The sequence below is a fragment of the Equus przewalskii genome, chromosome 20, assembly GCF_037783145.1.
Source record: "Equus przewalskii isolate Varuska chromosome 20, EquPr2, whole genome shotgun sequence".
In the NCBI taxonomy this organism is placed as follows: Eukaryota; Metazoa; Chordata; class Mammalia; order Perissodactyla; family Equidae; genus Equus; species Equus przewalskii.
In genome coordinates, this window is record NC_091850.1 from 3,517,629 (window position 1) to 3,533,709 (window position 16,081).

The 16,081-nt window shown below is 48.5% G+C and overlaps 1 protein-coding gene across 12 annotated transcripts in view; it reads right to left on the bottom strand.

Moving 5' to 3' along the window:
- Nucleotides 1-2,773: 2,773 nt before the first annotated feature.
- SUGP2 (SURP and G-patch domain containing 2) overlaps nucleotides 2,774-16,081 on the bottom strand; it is a 37,760-nt gene continuing 24,452 nt past the window's right edge. For 7 of the 12 annotated variants that reach the window (XM_070586693.1, XM_070586698.1, XM_070586697.1 and 4 more), the window contains 5 exons: nucleotides 9,792-10,297; nucleotides 8,838-8,899; nucleotides 6,363-6,499; nucleotides 5,569-5,689; nucleotides 2,774-3,032 (listed from right to left, as the gene is read on the bottom strand). In XM_070586693.1, coding sequence (XP_070442794.1) covers nucleotides 5,569-5,689; nucleotides 6,363-6,499; nucleotides 8,838-8,899; nucleotides 9,792-10,297 — 826 coding nt within the window. In that variant the 3' untranslated portion in view covers nucleotides 2,774-3,032. Of the gene's footprint in view, nucleotides 3,033-4,952; nucleotides 5,047-5,568; nucleotides 5,690-6,362; nucleotides 6,500-8,837; nucleotides 8,900-9,791; nucleotides 10,298-16,081 lie in introns of all 12 variants that reach the window. The other 5 variants (XR_011530259.1, XR_011530258.1, XR_011530256.1 and 2 more) reach the window with 1 other exon arrangement.

The window sequence follows — 16,081 nt, forward strand, 5'->3', positions numbered from 1 at the left end:
TGACAGGGTCAGAGTGGAGGGATTTGGGGGAAGCAGAGAGGGGTGGCAGCCAGGCCTGTGCCCCAAGTAGAGCACAGGGATGTAGGCTGGAGGGGTCAGGGACTGCAGGCTACAGTTTGCGGTGGAGGCTTCGAGGGGTCAACAGCCCCATCACGTCAAGGCAGTTGTGGCTGGGGAAACAGGGATGCCAAGAGAGTGGCCCCCCAAAATCAGATGGCACAGGAACACTGTGGAGGGAGGCAGTGAGGTGGAGAGAGCCTGGGGAGGACGCTTTGGTCCCAGAAATGCTGTTTCTAGGGCCTTATCCACAAAGAGAATGTTCTAGCATGTAGGGGCCAAAGCTTGGGAACAACCCCAGTGGCTATTGGTGGGGAGCTTGTGTGACAAACGACAATCTATCAAATATAGATAGAAATTTTGGGAAGAAAATGTTTTGGTGAGAAAAAGCAACGGAAGAATAGATTGTGCAGTGAAGTGTAATTTGCATTTTTAAAGGTTATATTTAAAGTAGGCCCGTATATACAACCGTCTACACGCAAGGGGTCTGAGACCTGTGTCCTGTGGGTGGGGGAGACTTCTTTTTCCACAGAACACATTTCCGTGTCTTTCGATTTGGGCCAGGTATTACTCACTCACAAACAGTACTTGAACATTTCCCTCACATGGAAAGGCTGCTGAGACCTCCAGTCATGTGAAGTGAGCTGAGTCTCCAGGGAGCACACGTGGTGTATCTTGTTATTTTTTAAAAATTGTATTTGGGGGGGCCGGCCCAGTGACACAGCTGTTAAGTTCACACGTTCTGCTTCGGCGGCCTGGGGTTCACCGGTTTGGATCCTGGGTGCGGACATGGCACCACTTGGCAAGCCATGCTATGGTAGGCGTCCCACATATAAAGTAGAGGAAGATGGGCATGGATGTTGGCTCAGGGCTGGTCTTCCTCAGCAAAAATGAGGATTGGCAGCAGTTAGCTCAGGGCTAATCTTGCTCAAAAAAAAAAAAAAAAGTATTTGGGCCCAGCCCGGTAACCTAGTGGTTAAGTTTGGCATACTCTGCTTCAGTGGGCTGGGCTCAGTTCCTGGGCACAGACCTACACCATTCACCTGTTAGTGGCCAAGCTGTGGTGGTGGCCCACATAAAAGAAAAAAAGAGGAAAACTGGCAACAGATGTTAGCTCAGGGCAAATCTTCCTCAGCAAAAGAAAAATTGTATTTAATTTTATTTAGTTTATACTTTATTGATCTGTGGGAGTGGGGAAGATGGGAAATTTTCCTCTGTGCTTCGTTCTGCATGTATCTGGGGTTTGTTCATCTTTTACAAAGAAAATGTACTTGCGTTGCTTGAATGTGCACATTTGTGTGAAATACGCACACGATGCACACTCGTCCAAGCACACACACCAAAGGCCTGCTTTAAACCCCGCGTTAGTCTTGGTGCCACTGCACCTTCCCTGGCTGCACCCTCTGCCTCTCATGCGGTCCTGAGGTGTCCAGGAGGGGAAGCTAGGGAGCAGGAGAAGGGGAGCTCCAGGCCGAGAGTGGCATATTTAGGTTCCAGTTAGTCCAAAATGACAAGGTTCTGGAGGCAATTTTACCTTCCAAACTGGAAGAAAACATTCCCAGATTGCCGAGGGGAAACCGAGGCCTGTAAAGCGACCTGCCAGGGGTCACAGCCTGGACAGGTATCCTAGGCTGGAGACCTCTCGTCTGTGTGTCCTCCTCTAAGTGACCTTAACCAGCCCCAACTGGTAATAAGAGGAGCTGGGGTGGGGGCCGATGGGGAGCAATGCCCACTGCTGCTCACCTCACCTCCAGTTTCCCAAGAGGAGGTGGGGGGCACAGTGAGGTCCTGCAGGTTCTGGGAGACTTCCTCAGGGAGTGGCACTAACGCTGGCAGTCTTGACACACACCTCCTGGGCTCTCATGAAGATGAAGGTGAAAGTGTGGCAAGTTTGTGGCTGATGAAAGCTCCCATCATGGTCAAATGGGTCCCTGCCACTCCTGAGTGTCCTCTGGGACACAGCAGAGAGCTCAAGTCCCACATCAGCTTCCTAAGGGGCCCTGTCTCATCTGTCCACTCTAACCTACTGACAGACCGCCCCCCCAAACCCTTCCCAGGCTCCCTGCTGTGGGGCACAACGGGGACACCACTGCCCACCTCCTGCTCCACCACCCGCACCAAGGTAGAGACCCCTCAAGTCCCGTAGGAGCCAGGCTCGCCCACCTGCTGTGCCCTTTGCCCTCACTCCTTGCCCGAAGGGACAGGAGCTGCTGGTGGAGGGCTCAGAAACAGGCCAAGCTGCACAGAGGAACAGCAGGGAGCTTAGAAGATGCCCCAGAGGCTGGCTTCTCAGACTGGGGAGGCCCAGGTGGGCCTTGAGCTAACTCTGGTAGCTGGAATCTCAACCCTGAGAGCAGGCAAGGCCTTGAGGGCGGCAGGCGAGTCGTGGGCGGCTAATGCGAGGCTCCCACATTACTGTGTTGACAAAGGCGGGTTTCTGTACCCAGCAGTAAATTCCCCTCCCCAGAGAACAGGGCCCGCCTGCCCCACTGTGCTTGGCCCTGATCACAGCCTGCTCTCTGGCACCCTCCGGGCTTTGCTGGTGACTCACCAGGCCCCCCGCTGGGGTGAACCAGTCAGAGAGGCCCTGGCAGGAGAAGACATGGTGGGGAGGCAGCAGTGTTTACAACATGGTTCCATGTAGCCACTACAACATTTACTATGCATTTCCTGACTGGTCTGATTTTAAAAACACATCAACGAAGACAATGGAAAATTGGGTTTCCTCTACATTTATTGCAACTGCTAAATGATTAACAACATTCACAACTTCTTAGATTAAAAAAAGAAAAAAAAACCCAAAAACTTCCATTTTGTAACATCACAAATGTCTTCTAGGTTTTACCAAGGACCAAAAATGCTAAAATTCTCTCTATGATTTCCAGTGATGGAAACAAGCCAGAGACAGTAAGCACCCAAAGTGATGAGTTAGCACTTTCCGGATGCCTGTTGTCCTCACGGAAGAGACCCTGGAACTAGAATGACAGAAAAGACACTGTGACTTTGACAAGACCATGCACCCGCACATCGCGTTCGCACACATGCTCCCTGCAGAGCAGCCTAGGCCAGAGAGAGCAATAGTGGGCACAGAGGGCCAGCACACTGGTCCCTGGCCGAAGACAGGCACAGGGACCCACCACCACGCTCCACTGGCTCCTGCAATGCCTTCACTGCCTCAACGTCGACTCCACAGGAACAGCATCACCTGAGTGCTCAGAGGACTTCCAGGCTCAAGAAGAAGGTGTTTCCTTTGATGTTTGCCAAAGGCTCACAATCAGTGTCAGCTCAAAGTGGGATGACTCCACGAGGAGTGGCAGGAGGCTGCAGGGGCAGGGCTCACACCCTGGGAATTCCTAAAGCATCTCACTTATAAATAAAAGTGGAGAAAGCCCAGAATGAAAATACTAGGACAAAGCGAATATGATGGGCAGAGGTATCCATGCTCCAACGAAAGCTAGGACCTGTGGTGGGATGTGTGCCTCACTCAGGCTCTGCAGGCACACTGCCAAAGGCCACCGGGGACTGAGGCCCTATTCTCAGAGTTCTGTCCTTCCACCTGACCCTTGGCCAGCACAGAAGGCTGGTAAAAGAATTAGGAAAGAAAGGAGCAGAAGACAAACCTCCATAGCTGTGGTTCCCCTAAACTACACCCCCTCCTGTGGGCTGGTTCAACTCTGCTAAGGGACCTCCAGCATATCCATGGCCAAAAAGACCCGCCAGTTGCCAAAGCAACAGAAGCAACTAGAAGCAGAGCCTTGGGGGCTACACCTGACATGAAGAAAGGCGCCACGGGGCAGGCACGTGAGATGCCGGCACAGGCCTGAGTGCAGACGAGGCAGACAAGACAGAACCAGAGGGGCTGGGACTACAGCCCGGGAGAGCTGCGGCTTTGAGAAAGCAAACATTTCTTAACAGCCAATACAAGCGGCTGACATAGTAACTCACTGCCTGTCCCCCAAGCTTGTAGTGTCAGCAGGATCCCAAGTTTTTCAGATTTTAGCACGTATTTAAAACTTCAACACTGCTGCTTTATGAGGAAGGGCTGAGATTCCCACAGCCTGAGAATTTCACATGTAGCTGACAGAAGCAGAGCACTGGGAGAAGCTGGAAGGGGCGGCGATCATATGCCTTGAAATAGCAAACAGCTGCTGAGCCCACCCCAAGAGGATCCTTTCCGTTCTGTACAAACGCCCTAAAAACAATTCTTTATGCTGCCCCACATGCAAAAAATAAAGACTCCTGAAGAGTTTACACCATCCCCCTTTGTAGGAGACTCCATGTGTGGTTTAAGAAAAATCAAACTACAGTTCGCTTCCTTTGTGGATTCCAGAGACATGTAAATTTGGGGAAAATTTCAGCAGTGTAATGCTTACTCCCCACTAACGAGAGCTATATTATACCGTTGCTAAAATTTGGTCAAGTCTCTTGGGGGTGCATTTAAGCAATGAGACTCCATAAATAACATGTTCATCCAAATCAAGGTTTTCCACCTATTCAAAGAGCTTCATTACTCAGACCAACAGGCTGTGGTACCAGAGCACAGACTTTCCTATTATTGATTTATAGCCCCCGTTGAAATTCTAGAAACAAGAAGAGGATCTGCGATTGTTCCGGCTTCAAGTTTGCTAACAGAGCACTTCTGGAGAGCAGTGTGCGCTGGGATGGAAGATGGGCAGGAGCTGTTCCTGAGCACTAAGCGGGCAGCACCACCTCCTGAGGGGCACTGGCAAAAATCTGGAGGGGACTTGTGGCCCAAAGCATTCGGAAGAGGGGGAAAGGCAAAAGCAGATCGGAAATGGTGAGTTCTTTTTTTCTTTAAGAAAAAGAAAAGCCAGTGGAACCTCCGCCCCAGAAACTGCAGAGACATTTGTTTTTCGTGTACACACCAAACCTACTTGGGCACTGGCTCCAGGGCAGATCCAGGGCAGAGGTGGCGTTTTAAGAGTAATTGCTGCTTCAAGCCTTATCTTTCTCACCCATGGTTCTGATCTATTCGGGGAGAGAACAATTTTGTTCAAAACTGAGTTGGAAATTATGGGTGGGGAGGGAAAGTGAAAAGAGTGGAGAAAGACGAGGATATTTATAGGCCCATGGCCCTACAGAAGGGAAAGGGCGTGAAGACCCTCAGAAAGGGACGTGCGTAGCATCCTCTGCAGTGCCGGCTTCCAGCTCGCCCCTACACCTGTGGGACGCAAGGCCACTCTGTGGCGGCCTGTTTCCAGGTGAGCTGGCAAGGGGCGGCCGTGTACAGTCCACGGTGAGCCCTGCGCCCAGGCCCTGCTGGTGGGCTGCAGCTGTGTTTGGCAGGTATGGGGCTCACTCCTTCGGCCAAGCCTGGAAGGTGAGAGGTAGGACACATCTGCAACCAAAGACTCCTCTGTTTCCCTCACAGACTTTTTTTTTGTGGTGGTGGTTTTGATGCTTGGAATACCGACTTTTCAGAGGTAATGTCTCTGTGTACCAGAACCTCAGCTTAGGCAGAATGCCCCACACACTAGCTCATGTACATACCTATTTGTTGGCCCGCTTGTGTCTGTACATCTGCATCATCCTCTGACGGAACACATCAAACGTGTCTTCTTTGTGCTCCTGCCCGTCGGCACCCAACCCCTCCCCTTCCGAGGCAGTTCCCCTAAGGAGCAAAATGGAGAGTTAGCCACACCTGTGCCCCAGAGCCTGGCCACCGGAAGGCTGGAAATGGCAGAAGCAGTCAGAGTGGGATGGAGGTATGTGGGACACACAAGAGACACGAAAAGGAAAGAAAAATGCAATCCACAGTGGGAACAAGGGGTACTCACCTGTGCAGGTATGCGGACCTTCTGAGAGTGCTCAGAAGCCCGATTACAGCAGAAAGCCTCCCCTAGCCAGTGCTAAGCTCAGTTTTAAATGAAATGCCTGCCGGATGTTAACAGGGCTTAACACACTGGGCCGTGTTCTAGCCTGTGATGGGTTCACGAAAAAGGGAAAGTGGCTCTTGGTGTAACTACCCAGATTCACCACTCAGCTTTTATGACAACGTAAACGTGGCCAGAAGGCCAAGGCTCAAGCAGCCATTTAAACAGTCTACGCAAGCACAGCAAGGAGCCGTTTGAACACCTGCATATGTAAATAATCTGCTTCTCGTCTCATCTGAAGACTCCTTTTGTTAAAAAAAATACTACCAACTTTAAGCAACGGTCATCATGAAGGGCACCAAGAATCAGGCTGCAGGTCGAAGGACTTTGGGACCTGAATCCCAAAGAAAGCCCTGTCTCCCCAGGCCCTGATGCCCAGCCCCAGCCCTGGCCCTGAGTCCTGCCGCATACACGCTGACGGGCTCCCTGATGCCCTTCCCACAGGAGCCCAGGCCGTGGCCCTCCTTCCAGCCCATCTTCTGTAGCATCTGGAACCCCAGGTTCTTGTCGGTCAACTTCTGCTGGGCGAAGTCAAAGTCCTTGGATTTCTGAGGAAAGAGAAGAGTGTGGGACGTGGGCTGCAGCAAAGTGCCTGGAGTGAGGGTCTGCCCTGGACTGTGCCTGGACATAGTCCAGCACTGACACCCCCTAACGCCTCCCTGACTCTCCAGACTCTCAGGAGCAAGCCATGGTCACCTCCCCAGTTCTACCCCTAGAAGGAGAAAAACCACCCAGAGAGGTACTGAGAGTTGAGTGACATGACGTGAGTTGGGCCTGAAGGCATGACGCAGCGTGTGTGTGTGTGTGTGTGTGTGTGGATGCATGTGCGCATGAGCATGTGTTCATGAGCTACTGAACACAGCCCAGGGAGCTGGGAGGCGAGGGTACCGGGGGTCTTGGCAGGCCAGGGTGGGCCAAAGTCAGTCTGCAGGGCATTTAGAGGGACTCAAGGAGGAAGGAGCTATGCTATTGCCTGGGGCAGGAAAAGGGGACAAACAGCTGTGCAGGAGAGACACGCACAGGCTGAAGGCTGGGGTAACAACAAGCAGGAGTGCTGGCCCTAGGGGGCCCCTCACCATCAGGAGGAGGCCTAGAGAACAGAGGAGGTGGAACCTGCCCGCTGAGATGACAACAGGGCTGTCTGTCATGCCCTCCCGGGCCCAGAGAAGAATAGCTAAGACAAATGGAGGGGTGGGGAAGCCAGGGCAAAGGCTGGCAGGCCTGCATCCCTTTCAGGAAAGCTGCTAAGGTGGGAACAACAGGAGTCGTCAGCTTGGTCAGACAGGTCCTTGTAAGTGTTCAGTTTGTGTCTAGGAACCAGCGTGTCCAGTTTCCTGGAGCTGGAGAAAAGCCGTGTGCTGTGCTGAGGTGTGCACCCGCTGTCTGCCTGCAGTTGCCTCAAGGAGGCACTCAAGTTTGCAGGATACCCACCTGCTATGCACCAGGGTAACACGCATCTTGTTTACTCCTCAAGGTATCTACTACCTGCAGGGGAGGTGCAACCGTCCCACTTCACAGATGTACAAACAGAGGCTCAGGAGTTACGGGCCAAGATTAGGTGGCCAGGCTGAGGCTGAACCTGGCTGCCCCCTTACCAGGCTACCCTTTCACCCAGGCCTCCAGATGGGCACCTGGGTGCTGGCATACCAGTTAGGACCACAAACTCTGGGTGCAGGAAGGTCCCTCCTCCCTGCTGTACCTGGGGTCACACTGATGTTTCACCTGGCTGTTGAGACTGAGACGGTGCACTTGGAACAGATCTGACCCACTGGGGTGCCGCCACACGGGCTTTCCTTACTGCCGGACACCGGCTGCCCACTCACCTGTCCCTGACCTCTAGGGACCTGTGATGTCTCCATGTGTCCCAGGTGACTTTGCCTGGCCTCACCTGCCCCCGCACATCTGCCCAGCCATCTGGAATTCTCCTCCATCTCTTTCAAATGATCTGCTCCCCATTCCAGCCATGGCAGCTCCATCCTCCTAACTGCCCAGGCTGACAACCCTGGAGTCACCCTGGACTCCTGGGGTTCGCCGTTCCATATCCAATCCATCCTTGAGTCCCACCAACTCCACCTTCACCCCTCCTGGCCCCCTGGCTCTGCATGGCCCTCCACCGCATGGGCTGTTCTGAACATAGCAACCATGGCGGCCACGTCTTCTACCCAAACCCCACCTCAGGTTCCCTAGGGCCTCCCCCACAGAAAGGCATCCATCTCCAGGCACCACATGACTTGGGTCCACGCTGCATTCACTTCTCACCTCCCCACCCTCATCACTGCACTCGGGCACAAAGGGCTCCCTGCTGACCTGTAACCCCCTTGGGGCCTCTCCCAGGCCCTTCCCAGATCTCCATACAAATGTCACCTGTCAGGGAGACTTTCCCTGGCCTCCCTGATTAAATGGCACCCCCTGAGCCCACCTTATTCCTGATCTCCTGTCAATCTGCTTCTCTGTACCCAGGGCACCCCTAAGACTGAGTTCGCCCATTTCTCTGTCACTGCCAGCTCTCCTCGCTGCTGCCTCAGAGTGGGCAGATGGGGCCTGGAGCAGAGGAGGTGTAGACAGGCCAATGAACACACATACACTCAGCTTACAGGAAATGAGCGCACTCTTTTAACCATGATCATATTCCACTAAATCTGAACTTTTCAATGGCCTTGGTCATCTCCCATCCAGTGCACGTATCAGACCTCACCTGTTACATGGACTCGTTATCGCCCTATAACAGTTTTAAGAAGGACCCCAGAGAAAAGGCTGTTTGTCGTGCTTTGTACATTAACACCCAGTCTGAAGTACGAGTCTAGCTTCAGCACAGCCAGTGTCCCTGAAACCAACAAATTCCAACCGACTACATCCTGGTGTGGATTCACAAATGGTCACGCTCACCTTCTTTTTGGACATGGGACGACCTCGAGGCCTGTCGTAGGCGATGCGAACTGGTTCGTGAACTGGAAGACAAAAAAAACACGAACATACACATATATGAACTGCCCCGCTGGCAGCAGCCTGGCCCCTCTCAGGACGGTGTGACCACGGAGCACAGAGGCCCAACATGTGGGCTCCATGAAGGGCTGCCCCGCTGTGGGGGTCTGCTTAACTTACACTCCCCGTGTTTATGACAAAGGACTGATGTGTGGATCCGTTACTGTGACCACAGGAACATACCTGGCTTCAACAAATGATCTATCTGAAACGCCATGACCTCCTAGTGTCTCTGTGACTACTCCACTGATGAAGAACTAAAGTCCCCTTCTAGGGGCTCAGAGGCTGGGCACCCCCAAGGTCATGGAGAGGATATGGTGGAGATGATCCAGGCCTGTCCCCTCCACGGCCAGGGCTCTCTCACTGGAATCTGAGCAACAGTGGAAACAATGAGCAGCATGTGGGGTGCTACAAGCCACAGACTGACACAGCAGCATCTCCTTAGAGCACCAACTTTAGACCAAGTGGGAACGTGAGCTACACATGGACATTCTGGAGCGGTATGCAAAACCACTAAGACTACTGTAGTTTAAAAACATAAGACCAAAGAAACTCATGTTTGCTGGCAACTGTAGGGCATGCACAGATTTAGATTTTCTGCTGTGAGGGCTGGGGGGATTTGGGGAGGTATTATTCAGGTTGGTGTGTGTAATTACAGGAGGGAAGGGTGACAGGGGCCAGCTGGTCATCTTTTGGCTGAGCTTGGACTGAGGGCTAGTAAATAATTCCAAACAGTCAAGCAACATCTCCACCCATCTCCACTACTTTCTGTGGCCCACAACTGAGCACTGTGACTCCCTCCTCGGGTGCTCAACGGAAGCCAGTGCTAAGGCATTGTGCTGACAACCAGACACTCACCTTTGGGCTCCTGTATGAGGCACAGCCTCTTGGGAGCTGGAATCATGCCAACCTTCAACGACTTGCTGCTGACCCTCTTCCGGGGGAAGCAGGCCCCTGAAGAGGCCTGTGACAGGGCAGGCGTGCCAGCTGGTCCATCCTCAGCCACCTCACTCGGAAGGCCATCAGCACTGGGGCTGCCCTCGGAACCCTCAGACTTGGCGGCCCCTCCTGCTGGCCTGGAGGCCCCTCTGGGAGCGAGGGCCCCGTCACCTCCCTCCTCATCGTCATCCTCCTCCTCATCATCGTCCTCCTCCTCCTCCTCAGGAATCAACTCTGGGCTCTCCAGTTCAGCCTCATGCTGAAGGGGCTCATCCTCAAACTCTTCTTCCCCTTCCACACGCTCTAGGGTGCTCTCACCAGCATGGAGGTTCAGTGGAGATGATGTAAAACAAATTGATGGGCACAGTTCAAATACTTTCTTTCGATAGAATTTGAAAGCTGAACTATTTTGGTCATGTAGAAACCTGGGATAAAGGTGAAATACACTGGTTAACCAAGGTCCTCTGAACAATCTTATTTGCTGAAACTGTCCAAACGGACCCAATGAAGCTGGGGGCAGGAGAAAAGTATGAATAACCTGACCTCTTTCTATTAGCTATAGTTGATGGCGCAGCTTCACAATGACAGAGAAAGTTTGCGGAGTACTAGTAATTTAACAAAGGCGCCAGAATGTCAGAGGCCTAATTGCTTTTTGGGAGAAGGAGGTGGAGGAACAAGGTATGTGGGGACCACCAGCGGACAGGCTGGAACATAAGCTCCAACACTGCAGCCAGGAGATCCGACCTGAGAATCATCTCAACTCCTTCTAGTGATGGCACTGGCTGCTCTGGCCCTCCATGTGCTCACTGTGAGTCTCGTTTCTCTGACACTCGTCATACGTCTCATATGAGATGGAAGAAGGCATGTCACCTGCAGCACCCTCTGCCTCACACCCTGTAGTGCTGCATGAGTGTGATGGCAATGAGGCCTCTCTGTGCCTCAGAGTATGACAGCCATCTCGACCTGTGGCCACAGCTGGGGGCTATGGCTGGTGTAGGAAACTAAAAACCTGCACAAAAAAACAAAACACACTCAGACCAAGGAAAGACAGCCCTTGTTCTCAGATAGGACAACTCAACCTCAAGAAGATGTCAATTCTCCAAATGTTGGAGAGGTTGTGGAGAAAAAGGAACCCTCATACACTGTTGGTGGGAATGCAAACTGGTACAGCCACTATGGAAAACAGTATGGAGATTTCTCAAAAAGTTAAAAATAGAAATACCCTATGACCCAGCCATCCCATTACTGGGTATCTATCCTAAGAACCTGAAATCAGAAATCCCAAGAGTCCCTTGCACCCCTATGTTCATCGCAGCATTATTTACAATAGCCAAGACGTGGAACCAACCTACATGCCCAGAAACTGATGATTGGATAAAGAAGATATGGTATATATACACAATGGAATACTACTCAGCCATAAAAAAAGACAAAATTGGCCCATTTACAGCAATGTGGATGGACCTCGAGGGTATTATGTTAAGCGAAATAAGCCAGTCAGAGAAAGACGAACTCTATATGACTCCACTCATAGGTGGAAGTTAGTATATTGACAAGGAGATCTGATCGGTGGTTACCAGGGAAAAGGGGGGGTGGGGGGAGGGCACAAAGGGGGAAGTGGTGTACCCACAACATGACTAACAAAAATGTACAACTGAAATCTCACAAGGTTGTAATCTATCATAACATTAATAAAAAAAAAAAAAAAAGATGTCAATTCTCTCTTAATGTGCTAATGTATAAAAGTATCCCAATAAAAGCATCTTTTTTCCTGGATCTGGACAAGATGATTTTAAAGTTCATACAGAAAAATAAATATGCAAGAATGTCTGGGAGAACTCTGAACAAGATCAACGAGAGGTTCCAGCCCTACCAGATAGTACAAGGTACATTAAGCCTCTATGGTTAAAACAGTGTGGTACTGGTCCACGGATAGACCAACAAGCCAAAAGAAAGGCCAGAAACACACTTTCTGATGAAGGTAGTTTATCAAACCACTACGAAAAAGAAGATCTTATCAATGAATGATGTCAGGACAACTGGGCAGCTTTAAAGAAAAATATTTAATTAAATTGGATCTAAGCTGCACCCTCTGCTCCCAAATAACTCCACGCTTATCGGGGATCTAAATGTAAAAAACAAGACAAAGTTCTAGAAGAAAATATAAAAATGTCTTTATAACCTGAGTGTGGGAAGATTCTTTCTATGACTCAGAATCCTGGTACAATAAAATAAGAAATTGAGAAACTTGACAACATGAAACACTTCTGCATTGTAGAATATCCTATACACAAAGTGGAAGATAAATGTCAAACTACGAAGGAAATGCATGTAATTACATTATAGATAAGAGCTCATAAAAATCAAGGAATAAAAAGTTCAAAAAACTCAACAGAAAAAGGGCAAAGAAAATTTTTGCCCTCCAAAAGACACTGCTGGAATGAGAAGAAAAGTCACAGACTAGGCAAAGGTATCTGCAAATCACACCTCTGACAAAAAACTTTTATTGAGAATATATAGTGAACACTCAAAATTCTAATAAGTAAATAAATGACCAAATCAAAAAATGAGCCAGGAGAGTGACGTCAGCATCATGGCAGAGCGAGCTCTCCCGGTGACCTCTCCTCTCCACCGTACAACAAAAAGACACTCATATTCCAACAGAGGAATCCACACAACGCAAAAGATGTGTGAGAGACCCATGCAGCCACATGTCAGAGGGTGGAGGTGCTGGAGGCCCCCCAGGATGAGGCGGAAGCATGTAAGAGAAAACTTCGCTCCCTCCACAGAAGACTGTGCTTGGCCTGCAAGAGGGAAGGAGGGGGAGGGCACGCCCGCTGGAGGGAACATCAAAGATCCCTGAGGTCTGTGGCAGCCTCCGAGGAAGCCCCCTACTGGGGCGAAAGCTATTGCAGGGGGTGACCTCATCAAGCCAACACCACAGCAGAGCAGATAGGGAGAACAGAGCGAGAAAACCCAGAAAGCACAAAAGCACGCAGGAGAAAGTGCCCCTCCCCACCACCCGCTCAGCACCAGGTCCAGTGCCTGCGATCCCAGTGGAACTCAGAGGGCTCAGAACACGCGGCTCTTGACCCCCCACCTGGGGCAATAGGTAGTAGCTGCGATCAAATAATACCAGGATGTGAAAGAAAAAAGCCCTCTAGCAGTATCAAAAATTGTATTAAATCTCCAGACCAGAGAGAAAATGACAAGTACCCAGAAATCAGCCCTGAAGACACAGAAATACGTAATCTAAATGACAGAGAATTCAAAATAGCTATCACCAAAAAACTCAACAAGTTAAAAGAGAATGGAGAGAAACAATTCAACAAGGTCAGAGCTAATTCAGAAAAGAGACTGAAACTATAAAGAAGAACCAGTCAGAAATATTGGAGATAAAAGACACAACTGATGAGATAAAACAAAAGATGGATTTCCTGACCACTCGAGCGGACGCCCTAGAGGAGTGAATCAGCATAATTGAGGATAGACATGTTGAAATGCTACAGATAGAGGAGGAGAGAGAACTAAGACTAAAAAGAAATGAAGAAAGTCTCTAAGAAACATCCGACTCAATTAGGAAACACAGCATAAGAATTATAGGTATTCCAGAGGGGGAAGAGAAGAAGGGGGCAGAAAGCTTGTTCAGAGAAATAAGAGCAGAGAACTTCCCAAAGCTGGGGAAGGAGCTGGAAATTCACGTGAAAGAAGCTGCCCGATCTCCTAAATATGTCAACGTAAAAAGACCTACTGCAAGGCATATAGTAGTGAAACTGGCAAAAGTGAATGACAAAGAAAAAATACTAAGGGCAGAAAGGCAGAAGAAAATAACCTACAAAGGAACCACTGTCAGGCTTTCAGCGGATTTCTCTGCAGGAACCTTACAGGCTAGGAGAGACTGGAATGACATATTCAAATCTTTGAAGGACAAAAACTTGCAGCCAAGAATACTCTATCCAGTGAAAATATCCTTCAGATATGATGGAAAAATAAAAACTTTCCCAGATAAACAAAAGATAAGGGAGTTCGTAGCCACAAGACCCCAACTACAAGAAATCCTCAAGAAGGCCCTCAAACCTGAAAAAAAAAAAGGGGGAGGAAAGGGGTTACAAAGCAGAGTAAGGAGATAAATAGGTAGACAAAATCAGAAAATTGTAGCTATCCATCAGAACAGGTTAGCAAATACTCAAGTATAACATTAAAGATAAAAGGGAAGGAAAACACTAAAAACAAAGATAATCTTGTCATTTTAACCACAAACTCACAACACAAGATGGAATACGATGTGAGAAAAACAACTTAGGAGGGAAAGAGGAAAGGGACTGAATCGGTTTAGTCTAAGGAAATAAGAGGCCATCAGACTATCTTATCTACGAGATTTTGAATACAAATCTCATGGTAACCACTAAGCAAAAAAAGTAGAACAGAGACACAAAACAAAGAACATAAAAAACTACATAACTCAATTGGTAGACTGAAACACACGGGACCAGAAACAAAGGAAATGCAGGAGAACCAGAAAACGAGTGATAAAAATGGCAGCATTAAGCCCTCATATATTGATAATCACTGTAAATGTAAATAGACTGAATTCCCCAATAAAAAGACACAGAGTGGCGAGATGGATTAAAGAACAAGACCCAACAATATGCTGCCTCCAGGAAACACATCTCAGCTCCAAGACAAACACAGGCTCAGAGTGAAGGGATGGAAGACAATACTCCAAGCTAATGGAAAACAAAAGAAAGCAGGTGTCACAATACTTGTATCAGACAAAGTAGACTTCAAGATAAGACAGGTAAAGAGAGACAAAGAGAGGCAGCATATGATGATCAAAGGGACACTCCATCAAGAAGACCTAACACTTACAAATACATATGCATCCCAACACAGGAGCATCAAAGTACATAAAGCAATTATTAACAAACCTAAAAGGAGATATTAATAATAACATAATAGTAGGGGACCTCAACACTCCACTCACATCAATGGATAAATCATCCACACAGAAAATCAATAAGGAAACAATGGAATTAAATGAAAAGCTACACCAGGTGGACTTAATAGACATATATAGAACACATCATCCAAAAACACATTCTTCTCAAGTTCACACGGAACATTCTCAAGGATAGACCATATGTTGGGAAACAAGGCAAGCCTCAATAAATTTAAGAAGACTGAAATAATAACAAGCATGTTTTCTGACCACAATGCTATAAAGCTAGAAGTTAATTACAAGAAAAAAGCTGAGAAAAGGACAAAGATGTGAAGACTAAACAACATGCTATTGAACAACAAATGGATCATTGAAGAAATTAAAGAAGAAATAAAAAAAATCTGGAGACAAACGAAAATGAAAACATATCATACCAATTCATATGGGATGCAGCAAAAGTGGTACTAAGAGGGAAATTCATCGCAATACAGGCTCACCTTAATAAACAAGAAAAATCCCAAATAAGCAACCTCAAATTACACCTAACTGAATTAGAAAAGGAAGAACAAAGCCCAAAGTCAGCAGGAGAGAAATAATAAAAATCAGAGCAGAAATAAATGCAACTGAAACAAAAAAGGCAGTAGAAAGGATTAATGAAACAAAGAGCTGGCTCTTTGAGAAGATAAACAAAATTGACAAACTCCTAGCCAGACTAACAAAGAAAAAAGGAGAGAAAGCTCAGATAAATAAAATTAGAAATGAAACAGGAGAAATAACAACAGATACAAGGCCAGGCCAGTAGCGTAGAGGTTAAGTTTGCACGTTCTGCTCCGGCGGCCTGGGTTTGCCCGTTAGGATCCCAGGTGCAGAAATGGCACCACTTGGCAAGCCATGCTGTGGCAGGCGTCTTGCATATAAAGTAGAGGAAGATGGGCACACATGTTAGCTCAGGGCCAGTCTTCCTCAGCAAAAAGCAGAGGATTGGTGGCAGATGTTAGCTCAGGGCTAATCTTCCTCAAAAACAAAAAAAAAACAAAACAACAGATTCAACAGAAATACAAAGGATTATAAGAGAATACTACGAAAAGTTATATGCCAACAAAATGGACAATCTAGAAGAAATGGATAAATTCTTAAACTTTTACAACCTCCCAAAGCTGAATCAAAAAGAAATAGATAACCTGAATAGACCAATCACCAGTAAAGAGATTGAAACAGTAACCAAAAGCATCCCAAAAAATAAAAGCCCATGACCAGATGGCTTCCCTGG